The sequence below is a fragment of the Procambarus clarkii genome, chromosome 75, assembly GCF_040958095.1.
Source record: "Procambarus clarkii isolate CNS0578487 chromosome 75, FALCON_Pclarkii_2.0, whole genome shotgun sequence".
NCBI lineage: Eukaryota > Metazoa > Arthropoda > Malacostraca > Decapoda > Cambaridae > Procambarus > Procambarus clarkii.
The window spans coordinates 844,048-862,575 of record NC_091224.1 but is presented as its reverse complement, the minus strand read 5'-3'; the positions used below and the strand labels follow the sequence as shown (position 1 = coordinate 862,575).

The window sequence follows — 18,528 nt, the reverse complement described above, 5'->3', positions numbered from 1 at the left end:
CTTATGGACGTTACTATTCCTTGGTTTAGAGACCAATGGCTGTGGTGATGCTCTCACCACCACCGCCTCTCACCCTCGGCACCACCACCACCACCGCCTCTCACCCTCGGCACCACCACCACCACCGCCTCTCACCCTCGGCACCACCACCACCACCGCCTCTCACCCTCGGCACCACCACCACCGCCTCTCACCCTCGGCACCACCACCACCGCCTCTCACCCTCGGCAACACCACCACCACCGCCTCTCACCCTCGGCAACACCACCACCACCGCCTCTCACCCTCGGCAACACCACCACCACCGCCTCTCACCCTCGGCAACACCACCACCACCGCCTCTCACCCTCGGCAACACCACCACCACCGCCTCTCACCCTCGGCAACACCACCACCACCGCCTCTCACCCTCGGCAACACCACCACCACCGCCTCTCACCCTCGGCAACACCACCACCACCGCCTCTCACCCTCGGCACCACCACCACCACCACCGCCTCTCACCCTCGGCACCACCACCACCACCACCGCCTCTCACCCTCGGCACCACCACCACCACCACCGCCTCTCACCCTCGGCACCACCACCACCACCGCCTCTCACCCTCGGCACCACCACCACCACCGCCTCTCACCCTCGGCAACACCACCACCACCGCCTCTCACCCTCGGCAACACCACCACCACCGCCTCTCACCCTCGGCACCACCACCACCACCGCCTCTCACCCTCGGCACCACCACCACCGCCTCTCACCCTCGGCAACACCACCACCACCGCCTCTCACCCTCGGCACCACCACCACCACCGCCTCTCACCCTCGGCACCACCACCACCACCGCCTCTCACCCTCGGCAACACCACCACCACCGCCTCTCACCCTCGGCAACACCACCACCACCGCCTCTCACCCTCGGCAACACCACCACCACCGCCTCTCACCCTCGGCAACACCACCACCACCGCCTCTCACCCTCGGCACCGCCTCTCACCCTCGGCAACACCACCACCACCGCCTCTCACCCTCGGCACCGCCTCTCACCCTCGGCAACACCACCACCACCGCCTCTCACCCTCGGCACCGCCTCTCACCCTCGGCAACACCACCACCACCGCCTCTCACCCTCGGCACCACCACCACCGCCTCTCACCCTCGGCACCGCCTCTCACCCTCGGCACCACCACCGCCTCTCACCCTCGGCACCACCACCGCCTCTCACCCTCGGCACCACCACCGCCTCTCACCCTCGGCAACACCACCACCACCGCCTCTCACCCTCGGCAACACCACCACCACCGCCTCTCACCCTCGGTACCACCACCACCATTGCCTCTCACCCTCGGCACCACCACCACCTCTCACCCTCGGCACCACCACCACCGCCTCTCACCCTCGGCACCACCACCACCACCGCCTCTCACCCTCGGCACCACCACCACCACCGCCTCTCACCCTCGGCAACACCACCACCGCCTCTCACCCTCGGCAACACCACCACCACCGCCTCTCACCCTCGGCACCACCACCACCAACGCCTCTCACCCTCGGCACCACCACCACCGCCTCTCACCCTCGGCACCACCACCACCTCTCACCCGCGGCAACACCACCACCGCCTCTCACCCTCGGCACCACCACCACCTCTCACCCTCGGCACCACCACCACCGCCTCTCACCCTCGGCACCACCACCACCACCACCTCACACCCTCGGCACCACCACCACCGCCTCTCACCCTCGGCACCACCACCACCACCGCCTCTCACCCTCGGCAACACCACCACCACCGCCTCTCACCCTCGGCAACACCACCACCACCGCCTCTCACCCTCGGCACCACCACCACCACCGCCTCTCACCCTCGGCACCACCACCACCATTGCCTCTCACCCTCGGCACCACCACCACCTCTCACCCTCGGCACCACCACCACCGCCTCTCACCCTCGGCACCACCACCACCACCACCGCCTCTCACCCTCGGCAACACCACCACCGCCTCTCACCCTCGGCAACACCACCACCGCCTCTCACCCTCGGCAACACCACCACCACCGCCTCTCACCCTCGGCAACACCACCACCACCGCCTCTCACCCTCGGCAACACCACCACCACCGCCTCTCACCCTCGGCAACACCACCACCACCGCCTCTCACCCTCGGCAACACCACCACCACCGCCTCTCACCCTCGGCACCACCACCACCACCGCCTCTCACCCTCGGCACCACCACCACCGCCTCTCACCCTCGGCACCACCACCACCTCTCACCCTCGGCACCACCACCGCCTCTCACCCTCGGCAACACCACCACCGCCTCTCACCCTCGGCAACACCACCACCGCCTCTCACCCTCGGCACCACCACCACCGCCTCTCACCCTCGGCACCACCACCACCATTGCCTCTCACCCTCGGCACCACCACCACCACCACCCACCTCTCACCCTCGGCACCACCACCACCTCTCACCCTCGGCACCACCACCACCACCTCTCACCCTCGGCACCACCACCACCACCACCTCTCACCCTCGGCACCACCACCGCCTCTCACCCTCGGCACCACCACCACCACCTCTCACCCTCGGCACCACCACCACCACCGCCTCTCACCCTCGGCACCACCACCACCACCACCTCTCACCCTCGGCACCACCACCACCACCACCTCTCACCCTCGGCACCACCACCACCACCTCTCACCCTCGGCACCACCACCACCTCTCACCCTCGGCACCACCATCGCCTCTCACCCTCGGCACCACCACCATCGCCTCTCACCCTCGGCACCACCACCACCACCTCTCACCCTCGGCACCACCACCACCTCTCACCCTCGGCACCACCACCGCCTCTCACCCTCGGCACCACCACCACCTCCTCTCACCCTCGGCACCACCACCACCTCTCACCCTCGGCACCACCACCACCTCTCACCCTCGGCACCACCACCGCCTCTCACCCTCGGCACCACCACCACCACCGCCTCTCACCCTCGGCACCACCACCACCACCTCTCACCCTCGGCACCACCACCACCACCTCTCACCCTCGGCACCACCACCGCCTCTCACCCTCGGCAACACCACCACCACCTCTCACCCTCGGCACCACCACCGCCTCTCACCCTCGGCACCACCACCACCTCTCACCCTCGGCACCACCACCACCACTCACGGGCCCACAACAACACAACATTCTCCAGCAAGACAAACACAAGGTAATGGGGAACACAAACGGATGGAAAAGTATAGCAAAGGGCATATTATTAAGCGGTCAAATATAGGAACAGGTAAACAGAACCAGAAATAATGTGCTCGGAGTTTCAGACTCTGAAAAGACTTTGGTAAATATTGACGTGGAAATAAGGTCAGTGGTTTAGAACACATTACTGTGTAACATGATATAGACGTAGGGGGGGGGGGGGTCACTGGGCTGTTTCAGTGAAGGTTAGACATGAATTAGTCACATTGTGTTAACTAGGTGTCCCCTCGATGGGGCACTAAACCTTTTACAATTGTCATTTTTCTTGTGTTCCTCTGAGTGTGTGCGTGCCTCCACCGGGGATCGAACCCGGAACCTCAGGACTACGAAGCCGTATCGCTGTCCAGCCAGCTGTGTGGCGCCCCTGACTAGTACATACCATTATAGTACATACATTAATAATCAAGAGCATGTTACATGCCATAGTGGCATGTAACTAAGGCCGCCTGACGGCTGAGTGGTCAGCGCTCGGGAGTCGTAGTCCTAAGGTTCCGGGTTCAATCCCCGACGGAGCCGGAAACAAATGAGTTTCTTTAACCCTTATGCCTCTGTTCACCTAGCAGTAAATAGGTACCTGGGAGCTAGACAGCTGCTACGGGCTGCTTCCTGGGGGTGTGTAACAAAACGGAGGCCTGGTCGAGGACCGGGTCGCGGGGACGCTAAGCCCCGAAATCATCTCAAGATGTCGTCAAGAAGAGAGTGGTGGTACCTGACCCCGTCTCCCTCACACTAAACTGTCATCAACACCCAGACACCACATATAATGTACTGTCATCAACACCCAGACACCACATATAATGTACTGTCATCAACACCCAGACACCACATATAATGTACTGTCATCAACACCCAGACACCACATATAATGTACTGTCATCAACACCCAGACACCACATATAATGTACTGTCATCAACACCCAGACACCACATATAATGTACTGTCATCAACACCCAGACACCACATATAATGTACTGTCATCAACACCCAGACACCACATATAATGTACTGTCATCAACACCCAGACACCACATATAATGTACTGTCATCAACACCCAGACACCACATATAATGTACTGTCATCAACACCCAGACACCACATATAATGTACTGTCATCAACACCCAGACACCACATATAATGTACTGTCATCAACACCCAGACACCACATATAATGTACTGTCATCAACACCCAGACACCACATATAATGTACTGTCATCAACACCCAGACAGCACATATAATGTACTGGGGGTCGAGGCTCCCGGCCTAAGTCCAGGCTCAGCACACACAACCTTTAATCTGGTGCAGTTCACCTGGACTCTACTATCACCCGGTGGTGTGTCTGCTGAGGGAGCAGACACATCACAAAGGGGTGGTGTGTCTGCTGAGGGAGCAGACACATCACAAAGGGGTGGTGTGTCTGCTGAGGGAGCAGACACATCACAAAGGGGTGGTGTGTCTGCTGAGGGAGCAGACACATCACAAAGGGGTGGTGTGTCTGCTGAGGGAGCAGACACATCACAAAGGGGTGGTGTGTCTGCTGAGAGAGCAGACACATTACAAATGGGTGGTGTGTCTGCTGAGGGAGCAGACACATCACAAAGGGGTAGTGTGTCTGCTGAGAGAGCAGACACATTACAAATGGGTGGTGTGTCTGCTGAGGGAGCAGACACGTCACAAATGGGTGGTGTGTCTGCTGAGGGAGCAGACACGTCACAAAGGGGGTAGTGTGTCTGCTGAGGAAGCAGACACATCACAAAAGGGAGGTGTGACTGCTGAGGGAGCAGACACATCACAAAGGTGGTAGTGTGTCTGCTGAGAGAGCAGACACATCACAAAGGGGTAGTGTGTCTGCTGAGGGAGCAGACACATCACAATGGGGTAGTGTGTCTGCTGAGAGAGCAGACACGTCACAAAGAGATAGTGTATCTGCTGAGAGAGCAGACACATCACAGTGGGGTAGTGTGTCTGCTGAGAGAGCAGACACGTCACAAAATGGTGGTGTGTCTGCTGAGGGAGCAGACATATCACAAAGGGGTAGTGTGTCTGCAGAGAGAGCAAACACATTACAAATGGGTTGTGTGTCTGCTGAGAGAGCGGACTCATCACAAAGGTGGTAGTGTGTCTGCTGAGAGAGCAGACACAACACAAAGGGGTAGTGCGTCTGCTGAGAGAGCAGACACATCACATAGGGGATAGTGTGCCTGCTGAGGGAGCAGACACGCCACAAAGGGGTGGTGTGTCTGCTGAGGGAGCAGACACATCACAAAGGGGTGGTGTGTCTGCTGAGGGAGCAGACACATCACAAAGGGGTGGTGTGTCTGCTGAGGGAGCAGACACATCACAAAGGGGTGGTGTGTCTGCTGAGGAAGCAGACACATCACAAAGGGGTGGTGTGTCTGCTGAGGGAGCAGACACATCACAAAGGGGTGGTGTGTCTGCTGAGGGAGCAGACACATCACAAATGGGTGGTGTGTCTGCTGAGGGAGCAGACACATCACAAAGGGGTGGTGTGTCTGCTGAGGGAGCAGACACATCACAAAGGGGTGGTGTGTCTGCTGAGGGAGCAGACACATCACAAAGGGGTGGTGTGTCTGCTGAGAGAGGAGACACACCACAAAAGGCAAGTCTGCCCACTTCCCCGAAGGTTCGCACTCTACAATATGGTATCTTCAGGCCACCAAGTTAGACAGGTTAAATATCCCAAAAGGAATCCCCAGGGAAATAACAGTTGTGTTATATAGACTACGTCTGGGTCACAGAAGCAACTGGGAGACGGGTGAAGCCACAGAGTGGGAGTGTATCTTCTGCCAGTCACAGAAAGTCACTACTTCACTATCTCCTGGAATGTGAAGCAACCAACGACCTTAGAAGAGCTTTAAGAGTCCCAGAACCTTGCAGTAACCAGCCTGAAGCCATCAACACTGTCACTCTTCTGGTCAATACTGTCCAGCAGCTGGACACCCTCATCAATACTGTCCAGCAGCTGGACACCCTCATCAATACTGTCCAGCAGCTGGACACCCTCATCAATACTGTCCAGCAGCTGGACACCCTCATCAATACTGTCCAGCAGCTGGACACCCTCATCAATACTGTCCAGCAGCTGGACACCCTCATCAATACTGTCCAGCAGCTGGACACCCTCATCAATACTGTCCAGCAGCTGGACACCCTCATCAATACTGTCCAGCAGCTGGACACCCTCATCAATACTGTCCAGCAGCTGGACACCCTCATCAATACTGTCCAGCAGCTGGACACCCTCATCAATACTGTCCAGCAGCTGGACACCCTCATCAATACTGTCCAGCAGCTGGACACCCTCATCAATACTGTCCAGCAGCTGGACACCCTCATCAATACTGTCCAGCAGCTGGACACCCTCATCAATACTGTCCAGCAGCTGGACACCCTCATCAATACTGTCCAGCAGCTGGACACCCTCATCAATACTGTCCAGCAGCTGGACACCCTCATCAATACTGTCCAGCAGCTGGACACCCTCATCAATACTGTCCAGCAGCTGGACACCCTCATCAATACTGTCCAGCAGCTGGACACCCTCATCAATACTGTCCAGCAGCTGGACACCCTCATCAATACTGTCCAGCAGCTGGACGCCCTCATCAATACTGTCCAGCAGCTGGACGCCCTCATCAATACTGTCCAGCAGCTGGACGCCCTCATCAATACTGTCCAGCAGCTGGACGCCCTCATCAATACTGTCCAGCAGCTGGACACCCTCATCAATACTGTCCAGCAGCTGGACACCCTCATCAATACTGTCCAGCAGCTGGACACCCTCATCAATACTGTCCAGCAGCTGGACACCCTCATCAATACTGTCCAGCAGCTGGACACCCTCATCAATACTGTCCAGCAGCTGGACGCCCTCACCAACACTGTCCAGCAGCTGGACGCCCTCACCAACACTGTCCAGCAGCTGGACGCCCTCACCAACACTGTCCAGCAGCTGGACGCCCTCATCAACACTGTCCAGCAGCTGGACGCCCTCATCAACACTGTCCAGCAGCTGGACGCCCTCATCAACACTGTCCAGCAGCTGGACACCCCTCATCAACACTGTCCAGCAGCTGGACACCCCTCATCAACACTGTCCAGCAGCTGGACACCCCTCATCAACACTGTCCAGCAGCTGGACACCCCTCATCAACACTGTCCAGCAGCTGGACACCCCTCATCAACACTGTCCAGCAGCTGGACACCCCTCATCAACACTGTCCAGCAGCTGGACACCCCTCATCAACACTGTCCAGCAGTATCCTCCCCATTATAGCAGCCACATAGTAAGGACTGACGATATAAATGCCAGCTCAGCACACAGTATAACACTTCACGACCAAACATCACATTCACTCCACAACACCACCACCACCACCGTAAACCACCTCTTGGGTGGCTTAATCTTCATCCAACGATCAATCTTCCCCACAGTAAAACACCGCCGGCGGGATAGTTGGTGATCATTTAAAGTAGTCCTATAATTCCCCTCCGCTCTCCTGTAAATACAGTTGCTTACTTTCCCAAATTTTCCAAAACATTTCAGATTTTCCCGCACTTTTTCATAAGCCAATATGTGCCGGGAGAACACACACCAGAAATAGCTACCGAGTTTTATCCTCACTTTCCAGAAGCAGAGTTAAATATTCCCGGGTAATGTGGAGAGTCGATAAAAGCATCGGGTGTTACCAGACTACGCGGCCTCTGACTCCAGACCACACAGCCAGTTCCAGTTCCCGCCGCTGGCCGCCGCTGGCCGCCGCTGGCCACCACTGGTACCACTAGGCACCGCTGGCCCCCACTGGTACCACTGGCCCCCACTGGCCCCCACTGGCCCCCACTGGCCCCCACTGGCCCCCACTGGCCCCCACTGGCCACCACTGGCCACTGTTAACTGGAACCTGAAGGACGCGGCGGACTCACAAATGTGTGTCATGTTCGTCACTGAACTCTTCTACACTGCAGAGTTCTGGCTCTAATTACAGAGTCACGTGTTGGAAAATGGGGTGAGAACCCTTAATGTTTTTGTCTGTCCAGCGACATTGTTGTGCTTAGGGGGGGGGAGGGGAGGGGGAAGGGAAGGGGAGTAACGAATGAAACAGAGATGGAAATTCAAGAACGTAGGAGGATAAGAGACAAAGGTAGAGTATCCTTCAGTATCCTTCAGTACGTTCAGTATCATTCACTGCATGACTGTTCGTCAGCAATTAATGTTAAGAAAGTAGACATAATAAAAGCAATTCAAAGCACACTCAAAATGCCATTGAAATATACACAAAAATTCATAGTCAGAAGAATTGACTAAGTGTCTTTGACCACAACAGCCTGAGAGAACGACATTGAAACGAAGGTATTCACAGCATGACTAGTATTTTTTTAAGTGGAAGACAAACTAAAGTTGTGATCACAATATCCTCAGGAAATGTCTAAGATTCAGGTCATAATATCAACAGACAATGACCCGGGTCAAGGTCACAGTGTCACGGGAAGAAGCTCATCTGGTTAATTATCTTAGTTAATCACACACGCTCTACCTGGTTACTGTCCTGTGGTGATAGTGAGGGTGTTGCTGTGGCTGTGTGGCCCTCAGTCCTCCATGACCTGTATGTTGGTCCTCCCATACACCGTCTGTATCATGGTCCTCCCATACACCGTCTGTATCATGGTCCTCCCATACACCGTCTGTATCATGGTCCTCCCATACACCGTCTGTATCATGGTCCTCCCATACACCGTCTGTATCATGGTCCTCCCATACACCGTCTGTATCATGGTCCTCCCATACACCGTCTGTATCATGGTCCTCCCATACACCGTCTGTATCATGGTCCTCCCATACACCGTCTGTATCATGGTCCTCCCATACACCGTCTGTATCATGGTCCTCCCATACACCGTCTGTTTGGTGGTCCTCCCATACACCGTCTGTATCATGGTCCTCCAGACCCTCATATGGTCCTCGAAGGGTTCTTCGAGAACTACTAAAAATCTACATCTTCCAAGTGGTCACCTATCGTAGTGCCACATGTTGTATTAAGTCAAAAAAACTTGTACACATATCACAATGAAATCCCAGTGGCGTGATACATCAATTAAAATCATTTTGCCAGGCGTCTGGGAATCAGCAGGTCGCTAGTTCAAGTCACTGCATTATACATACATGTATATATAATATGTGTGTTCTATGACAGAAAGAGTGAGATGATTAGTTCTAGCACGAATCATCTCTATATATCTTATGTTCTTCACGTAAGAAAGAAGTTGAAAAAGGAACTTTCCAAATTTAGTTTTTAAGGGCAGTTTTATAGGCAAGAAAACAGCGCGTCTTACAAGGCATCTGACAATGCACAAACATGAAAACGCCACCAAAGAACATGTAATTTAACACACATCCAGATCATCACCAGAGATAACTTGACAAACACTGAAATAATCGACAAATGCAATTATACAGAAGATTAGAAGTCAGCGAAGCACTATACATGTCATGGCAGTTAACAGTTCGTTGAATTTAAGACACATTTCCATTCCATCATCTACAGGACTAAGACAGAACATCAACAATACTTCCTACTTCATGAGAACGACACATATTATCACAAAATAAATGCTGCACACACAGTTGTGCTTGCGGGGGTTGAGCTCTGGCTCTTTGGTCCCACCTCTCAACTGTCAATCAACTGGTGTACAGATTCCTGAGCCTATTGGGCTCTGTCACGTAGTGGATGGCATGTTAGTACACAAATTACTAATATGAGGCTGCCTGGCTGGTGTTGACGGGGCACGCTTGCGATGGGAGGCCATCTTGCCCCTGTTGTGAGAGTGAACTCCATGGGCCTGAAGTTTACAGGCCGTGCTGGTTACCCTGCAGTAGAGCGTGTCATGTGTGACATTCTCCGTGTCCTGGTGGATGATGTCTATAGTGTTGAGTTAAGGACTTTCTCGAGGACCTACTCCAGCCTTGCTTCCAGTGGTTTGGCGCTGTTGTCAGTGTGCGGGTGAACACGCTGTCCTCGAGGAGGTATAAGGGTATGTGTATGAACGTTCGTACCCTTGGGATGCGCCTCAGGTCGGATATTCCTTCTTCAGTCTGGCTTCTGGGGTACTATGTCCGGGTGTACTATGTCCGCCAACCCCGAACATGTTTTCGGTGTGGCCTGTTGGGGCATCAGGCTGCCGGGTGTTCTGGGGATGCGGTCCCTCCGGTGAACCTGTTCCAGGAGGAGGATTTTCCTCTGCTCCCTGTGGGGGAGGATTCCATGGGTGATGCTGTGGACGTCCCGTTAGCTGATGCGGCTCCCGCTGCATCACCCGGCAATCCTCTGGATGTTGTGGCCCCTCCTCCGGGTGTTGCAGTGCCGCCGGGTGATCTTCCTGCTCATATCGCTGTTCCAACTGCTCCCGTGGGTCTTCCGGGTGGTCTCTGCGAGGCGTCGACGTCTTCTTCGTCTCCTGCTGCTGTGCCTCGCCCTGCGCCCTCGTCTTGTCACAGCTGTGGTAGATGCTGGGGGTGGCTGTGGGCCCTCCTGCTATGCGAGGCCCAGTTTCCCCTTCGGTTGAAGCTGCTGCCATTCTGCGTCGAGTGTCTGTGCGCCCGGCCCATGTTGCCTGTGTTTCTGGCTCTGCATCTGGCTCTGATGGTGTGCATCCGGTGCTTAAGCGTTCTCGTCGTTCCTCTTCTGCCTTGGCGGATGTGGGGGAATTTAGCGACTGTGCGTCTTGCGATGTCGACGGGGAGGTTCCGGAAGCGTCACTCTCTCCTGAGACGGTGGTGGCTGAGGTCCATGTGCCTCCGACTGCGGATGGCTGTGGCTCACGTTTAACTTCTGTTCTTTCTTCTGCCGAGGGTTTTCCACAGTGGGGGGATGGTTGCTGATGGGGTTCATGGTGATCGTGGTGACCTAGTGGTGCTGTTGAAAATGGCTGCTCGCTCTGGGGGTTCTGTGCCCTCTTCCTCGTTCCCTGTTTCCTCAGCGGCCGTCTTGCCGCCTCTTCTATCTCCGGCCGTCTCTTCTGTTTCTCCTGCGGTGTCGGAGATGGTGTTACCGTCTCGACGGTCATCGCCTTCGTATCGGCTGCCTTCGCCTTCGTCTCGGCTGCCTTCGCCTTCGTCTCGGCTGCCTTCGCCCGCTTCTTTGGTGTATTCTGCTCTCACGGAGGGTGTGTTTCGTCCTCCCCTCACGCGTTATGTGACTTGCGTCGCCCAGCTTCGGGAGCGGCCGTTTCCGCCTGATTTGGTGATTTCCGAGTTCATGCTGGCCTCTCAGGTGCAGGGGGATCGTTCTCCTACCGACATGGAGTATTTGATATAGGAGGCCTATAAGAGGAAGTATCCTTGGGGTGATTTCCCTGAGAAGTATTTGCCTTCGTCTATGTAATGCCTTCTTATCCCTTGTTTATTTGTTTGCTGTGTGTTGTGGTGGTGTTTACAATTGTGAGCATGAATGTGGGGTGAGGTTTGCGTGCGTGCGTGCGTGTTTGTGTGGGGCGGGTTTGTTTTCCTTGTTCCTGCGTGCTCCGGTTTGTGGCTGTGGGTTTATTTTTGTTGAGTGTGAGTTTGGGTGCTATGTATTTTACTGTTGTCATTTCTGTATTGTCTTACATTGTGTTTGGGCTTATTGTTGTGTTGTTGTTGTAGGCCCTTCTGGCCGGTGTTTTGTTATTTTGTACTTTTGTTTTTTGTGCTTTTGTGCTCTGCTTGTTTTTGTTCTGGTTTTATTGTACTTACATGCATGTTTGCACGTCAAAATAAAAAACAAATAAAAAAATTACTAATATGATATGAAATTAGGTGATGAAAAAACCTTTTGAACTAAAATATGTGATGATCTAGAGGTAGAGGCCACGGTAGAGGTAGAGGTAGAGGTCAACACACTCAAGACCGGATGACCTGGAGTCTTATGAGGTGTTGACCTTCACCCGTGACCTGCAGGAAGGCTCTTTTATGAGGTCATTACTGTGTCATGTGTGGGAGCCGGCGCCAGGCCCTGAGCTGGTCCTGGTTATTGTGTCCCCACACTGTGTCCTGTGTCCCCACACTGTGTCCTGTGTCCCCACACTGTGTCCTGTGTCCCCACACTGTGTCCTGTGTCCCCACACTGTGTCCCCACACTGTGTCCTGTGTCTCCACACTGTGTCCTGTGTCCCCACACTGTATCCTGTGTCCCTACACTGTGTCCTCGCACTGTGTCCCCACACTGTGTCCTGTGTCCCCACACTGTGTCCTGTGTCCCCACACTGTATCCTGTGTCCCCACACTGTGTCCTCGCACTGTGTCCCCACACTGTGTCCTGTGTCCCCACAATGTGTCCCCACACTGTGTCCTGTGTCCCCACACTGTGTCCCCACACTGTGTCCTGTGTCCCCACACTGTGTCCCCACACTGTGTCCCCACACTGTGTCCTGTGTCCCCACACTGTGTCCCCACACTGTGTCCCCACACTGTGTCCTGTGTCCCCGCACTGTATTCTGTGTCCCCACACTGTGTCCTGTGTCCCCGCACTGTGTTCTGTGTCCCCGCACTGTATTCTGTGTCCCCACACTGTGTCCTGTGTCCCCGCACTGTATTCTGTGTCCCCACACTGTGTCCTGTGTCCCCACACTGTGTCCTGTGTCCCCACACTGTGTCCTGTGTCCCCACACTGTATCCTGTGTCCCCACACTGTGTCCTGTGTCCCCACACTGTGTCCTGTCTCCCCACACTGTATCCTGTGTCCCCACACTGTGTCCCCACACTGTATCCTGCGTCCCCACACTGTATCCTGTGTCCCCACACTGTTTTCCCACACTGTATCCTGTGTCCCCACACTGTATCCTGTGTCCCCACACTGTATCCTGTGTCCCCACACTGCATCCTGTGTCCCCACACTGTATCCTGTGTCCCCACACTGTATCCTGTGTCCCCACACTGTATCCCGTGTCCCCACACTGTATCCCGTGTCCCCACACTGTATCCTGTGTCCCCACACTGTATCCTGTGTCCCCACACTGTATCCTGTGTCCCCACACTGTATCCCGTGTCCCCAAACTGCATCCCGTGTCCCCAAACTGCATCCCGTGTCCCCAAACTACATCCCGTGTCCCCACACTATCTTGTGTCCCCACACTATCTTGTGTCCCCACACTATCTTGTGTCCCCACACTATCTTGTGTCCCCACACTATGTCCCCACATTGTGTCCTGTGTCCCCACACTATCTTGTGTCCCCACACTATCTTGTGTCCCCACACTATGTCCCCACATTGTGTCCTGTGTCCCCACACTGGCTCACCACTGTATGGTCGGCGGATGTGTCCTGTGTCTCTCACTGCTATCACAGGCCTAGGTATTGGTTTAAATCTTCAGAGAGAGAGAGAGAGAGAGAGAGAGAAGGGGGGGGGGGAGGAGAGAGAGAGAAGGGGGGGGGAGGAGAGAGAGAGAAGGGGGGGGAGGAGAGAGAGAGAGAGAAGGGGGGGGGGGAGGAGAGAGTGAGTTGCATGACAGGATAAAGAGAGAAGGAGCATGATGTGATGGCGAGAGAGAGGATATAATATAGTGGGAGAAGGTGAGAACATTGGGGTAATAGATGATAATATAATAATGGCTGGTAATGCAATAAATGGTTGGTAATGGGATACATGATTGTGTAATAAGATGAAGGCAGGAACCGGGATAAACTCGTTACCTATATTAGTGCAAGACGAAACGTTTTAGAAAGATTAAGGGTTGAGGTACTAACACAACACGCCACCGTTCTTCCTCTTCTGGGTGAAGCAAACTACCCACCTGTTCAAGACGATGCTAACTGGCAACCTCTTCTCCTTGACGCCATAAACAACCTCCTCAATATGAGGTCAACTCTCAGGGTTGGCATGGAAGGGTCAACTATTGAATGTCTTCACAAACTGATCATTTGGTTTTCATCCAGTTGACATTTAACCAGGAATTGAGCAACGAGTCATTTTACAGGCTTTTGGGACGAGGCGGATCTCTTGGTGACACATGTTCAGAGTTGACCTGAGCTGGTGTTATGACCCCTCCCGGGCACTGTGGGGGCCTTCATCCCTCCTGTTGGTGGTCTGTGTATGTGAGGGTGAGGCTGGTGGACAGGTCAACCACTGTGTGTATGTGTGGGTGAGGTTGGTGGACAGGTCAACCACCCACTGTGTGTGTGGGTGATGTTGGTGGACAGGTCAACCACTGTGTGTATGTGTGGGTGAGGTTGGTGGACAGGTCAACCACTGTGTGTATGTGTGGGTGAGGTTGGTGGACAGGTCAACCACTGTGTGTATGTGAGGGTGAGGTTGGTGGACAGGTCAACCACACTTGTGCATGTGTTGGTGAGGTTGGTGGACAGGTCAACCACTGTGTGTATGTGTGGGTGAGGTTGGTGGACAGGTCAACCACTGTGTGTATGTGTGGGTGAGGTTGGTGGACAGGTCAACCACTGTGTGTATGTGAGGGTGAGGTTGGTGGACAGGTCAACCACACTTGTGCATGTGTTGGTGAGGTTGGTGGACAGGTCAACCACTCTGTGAATGTGTGGGTGAGGTTGGTGGACAGGTCAACCACTCTGTGAATGTGTGGGTGAGGTTGGTGGACAGGTCAACCACTCTGTGAATGTGTGGGTGAGGTTGGTGGACAGGTCAACCACACTGTGTATGTGTGGGTGAGGTTGGTGGACAGGTCAACCACTCTGTGAATGTGTGGGTGAGGTTGGTGGACAGGTCAACCACTCTGTGAATGTGTGGGTGAGGTTGGTGGACAGGTCAACCACACTGTGTATGTGTGGGTGAGGTTGGTGGACAGGTCAACCACTCTGTGAATGTGTGGGTGAGGTTGGTGGACAGGTCAACCACTCACTTCACGTTTCCTGATCACCACCAAACAATGCTCACAGGAAAATTGGCACGCAGATTCCACAATGTTTTGGATGATCTGAAGAGTTTTTTCAAGGACTTGAGAAGGATTAAGAACATGATGTATAATTTGACGTGAAATTTCTACAGGAGTTACACTGATCATAGTTATACTGTGAACTTAGTTATACTGTGAACATAGTTATACTCTGAGCATAGTTGTTGTATTTTGGAAACAATTAAATTTGAAATGTGTAAGCATTAATAATGTTAAAAGCAATGAATATCATTTTGTGAGACTTCCCTGAAGTACATGAGTGAGTGCCATCTTGTGAAATATCTGACTGCAGCTTAACACATCAGAAGCCCAAGTTGACAACTTTGAAACTGAAATCTAATACATTGGAGCCGGTGAATGACTTACAATGAGTGAACAAACAGGAAAGTATTCTGTGTGATCCTGTTTGTTTAATGGCATTAGGAATCCCTTGTTATCGTGAGTACTTTGAAGTGTCCTGTTTAGTGAATAATATATATATATGTTTGTCACAGTTTCTCGTATGTCAGTGACCGACCTGTCAGTTGTGACGGATGGTCTGTGACGGATGGTCTGTGACGGATGGTCGGTGACGGATGGTCTGTGACGGATGGTCGGTGACGGATGACCGGTGACGGATGGTCTGTGACGGATGGTCTGTGACGGATGGTCCGTGACGGATGGCCTGTGACGGATGGTCTGTGACGGATGGTCTGTGACGGATGGTCCGTGACGGATGGTTTGTGACGGATGGTCTGTGACGGATGGTCTGTGACGGATGGTCTGTGACGGATGGCCGGTGACGGATGGCCGGTACCGGATGGTATGTGACGGATGGTATGTGACGGATGGTATGTGACGGATGGTCTGTGACGGATGGTATGTGACGGATGGTCTGTGACGGATGGTCTGTGACGGATGGCCGGTACCGGATGGTATGTGACGGATGGTCTGTGACGGATGGTATGTGACGGATGGTCGGTGACGGATGGTCTGTGAGACTAAATGACGGATGTCACACAAGACTCCAGTTCTAATTTGTGTTGTGTTATACTCGGTAGCCAGTGAGTATACTGGCCAGCGAGGCCCTCTGCCTGGCTAGTCAGCATACTTCCATGCTGAGCTAGTCAGCATACTTCCATGCTGAGCTAGTCAGCATACTTCCATGCTGAGCTAGTCAGCATACTCACATGCTGAACTAGTCAGCATACTTCCATGCTGAGCTAGTCAGCATACTCAGATGCTGAGCTAGTCAGCATACTCAGATGCTGAGCTAGTCAGCATACTTCCATGCTGAGCTAGTCAGCATACTCACATGCAGAGCTAGTCAGCATACTTCCATGCTGAGCTAGTCAGCATACTTCCATGCTGAGCTAGTCAGCATACTCACATGCTGAACTAGTCAGCATACTTCCATGCTGAGCTACTCAGCATACTTCCATGCTGAGCTAGTCAGCATACTTCCAGGCTCAGCTAGTCAGCATACTTCCAGGCTGAGCTAGTCAGCATACTTCCAGGCTGAGCTAGTCAGCATACTTCCATGCTGAGCTAGTCAGTATACTTCCATGCTGAGCTAGTTAGCATACTTCCATGCTGAGCTAGTCAGCATACTCAGATGCTGAGCTAGTCAGCATACTCACATGCTGAGCTAGTCAGCATACTTCCATGCTGAGCTAGTCAGCACACTTCCGTGCTGAGCAAGTCAGCATACTTCCATGCTGAGCTAGTCAGCATACTTCCATGCTGAGCTAGTCAGCATACTTCCATGCTGAGCTAGTCAGCATACTTCCATGCTGAGCTAGTCAGCATACTTCCATGCTGAGCTAGTCAGCATACTTCCATGCTGAGCTAGTCAGCATACTTCCAGGCTCAGCTAGTCAGCATACTTCCAGGCTGAGCTAGTCAGCATACTTCCAGGCTGAACTAGTCAGCATACTTCCAGGCTGAGTTAGTCAGCATACTTCCAGGCTGAGCTAGTCAGCATACTTCCAGGCTGAGCTAGTCAGCATACTTCCAGGCTGAGTTAGTCAGCATACTTCCAGGCTGAGCTAGTCAGTATACTTCCAGGCTGAGCTAGTTAGCATACTTCCATGCTGAGCTAGTCAGCATACTTCCATGCTGAGCTAGTCAGCATACTTCCAGGCTGAGCTAGTCAGCATACTTCCAGGCTGAGCTACTCAACATACTTCCATGCTGAGCTAGTCAGCACACTTCCATGCTGAGCTAGTCAGCATACTTCCATGCTGAGCTAGTCAGCATACTTCCATGCTGAGCTAGTCAGCATACTTCCATGCTGAGCTAGTCAGCATACTTCCATGATGAACTAGTCAGCATACTTCAATGCTGAGCTAGTCAGCATACTTCCATGCTGAGCTAGGCAGCATACTCACATGCTGAGCTAGTCAGCATACTCACATGCTGAGCTAGTCAGCATACTCACATGCAGAGCTAGTGAGCATACTTCCATGCTGAGCTAGTCAGCATACTCACATGTTGACCTAGTTAGCATACTTCCATGCTGAGCTAGTCAGCATACTTCCATGCTGAGCTAGTCAGCATACTTCCATGCTGAGCTAGTCAGCATACTTCCATGCTGAGCTAGTCAGCATACTTCCATGCTGAGCTAGTCAGCATACTCATATGCTGAGCTAGTCAGCATACTCATATGCTGAGCTAGTCAGCATACTTCCATGCTGAGCTAGTCAGCATACTCATATGCTGAGCTAGTCAGCATACTCACATGCTGAGCTAGTCAGCATACTCACATGCTGAGCTAGTCAGCATACTTATATGCTGAGCTAGTCAGCATACTTATATGCTGAGCTAGTCAGCATACTTATATGCTGAGCTAGTCAGCATACTTATATGCTGAGCTAGTCAGCATACTCACATGCTGAGCTAGGCAGCATACTTCCATGCTGAGCTAGTCAGCGTTTCCTTGTCCGGACACAAGGGTAATGGTGCCATATTGACCGGACACAAGGGTAATGGTGCCATATTGTCCGGACACAAGGGTAATGGTGCCATATTGTCCGGACACAAGGGTAGTGGTGCCATATTGTCCGGACACAAGGGTAATGGTGCCATATTGACCGGACACAAGGGTAATGGTGCCATATTGTCCGGACACAAGGGTAATGGTGCCATATTGTCCGGACACAAGGGTAGTGGTGCCATATTGTCCGGACACAAGGGTAGTGGTGCCATATTGTCCGGACACAAGGGTAGTGGTGCCATATTGTCCGGACACCAGGGAAGTGGTGCCATATTGTCCGGACACCAGGGAAGTGGTGCCATATTGTCCGGACACAAGGGTAGTGGTGCCATATTGTCCGGACACAAGGGTAGTGGTGCCATATTGACCG

At 53.6% G+C, this 18,528-nt stretch overlaps 1 protein-coding gene across 1 annotated transcript; it reads right to left on the bottom strand.

Moving 5' to 3' along the window:
• Positions 1-10,354: 10,354 nt before the first annotated feature.
• On the bottom strand, positions 10,355-11,350 carry LOC138356915 (submandibular gland secretory Glx-rich protein CA-like). The gene has a single exon (XM_069313447.1). It carries the CDS (start codon positions 11,348-11,350, stop codon positions 10,355-10,357), a length of 996 nt encoding a protein of 331 aa, XP_069169548.1.
• Between the last annotated feature and the right edge of the window lie 7,178 nt (positions 11,351-18,528).

What these genes read in the sequence shown, in the direction of transcription:
- LOC138356915 (XM_069313447.1), bottom strand. Translation starts at nt 11,350, where the DNA reads ATGACCGTCGAGACGGTAACACCATCTCCGACACCGCAGGAGAAACAG.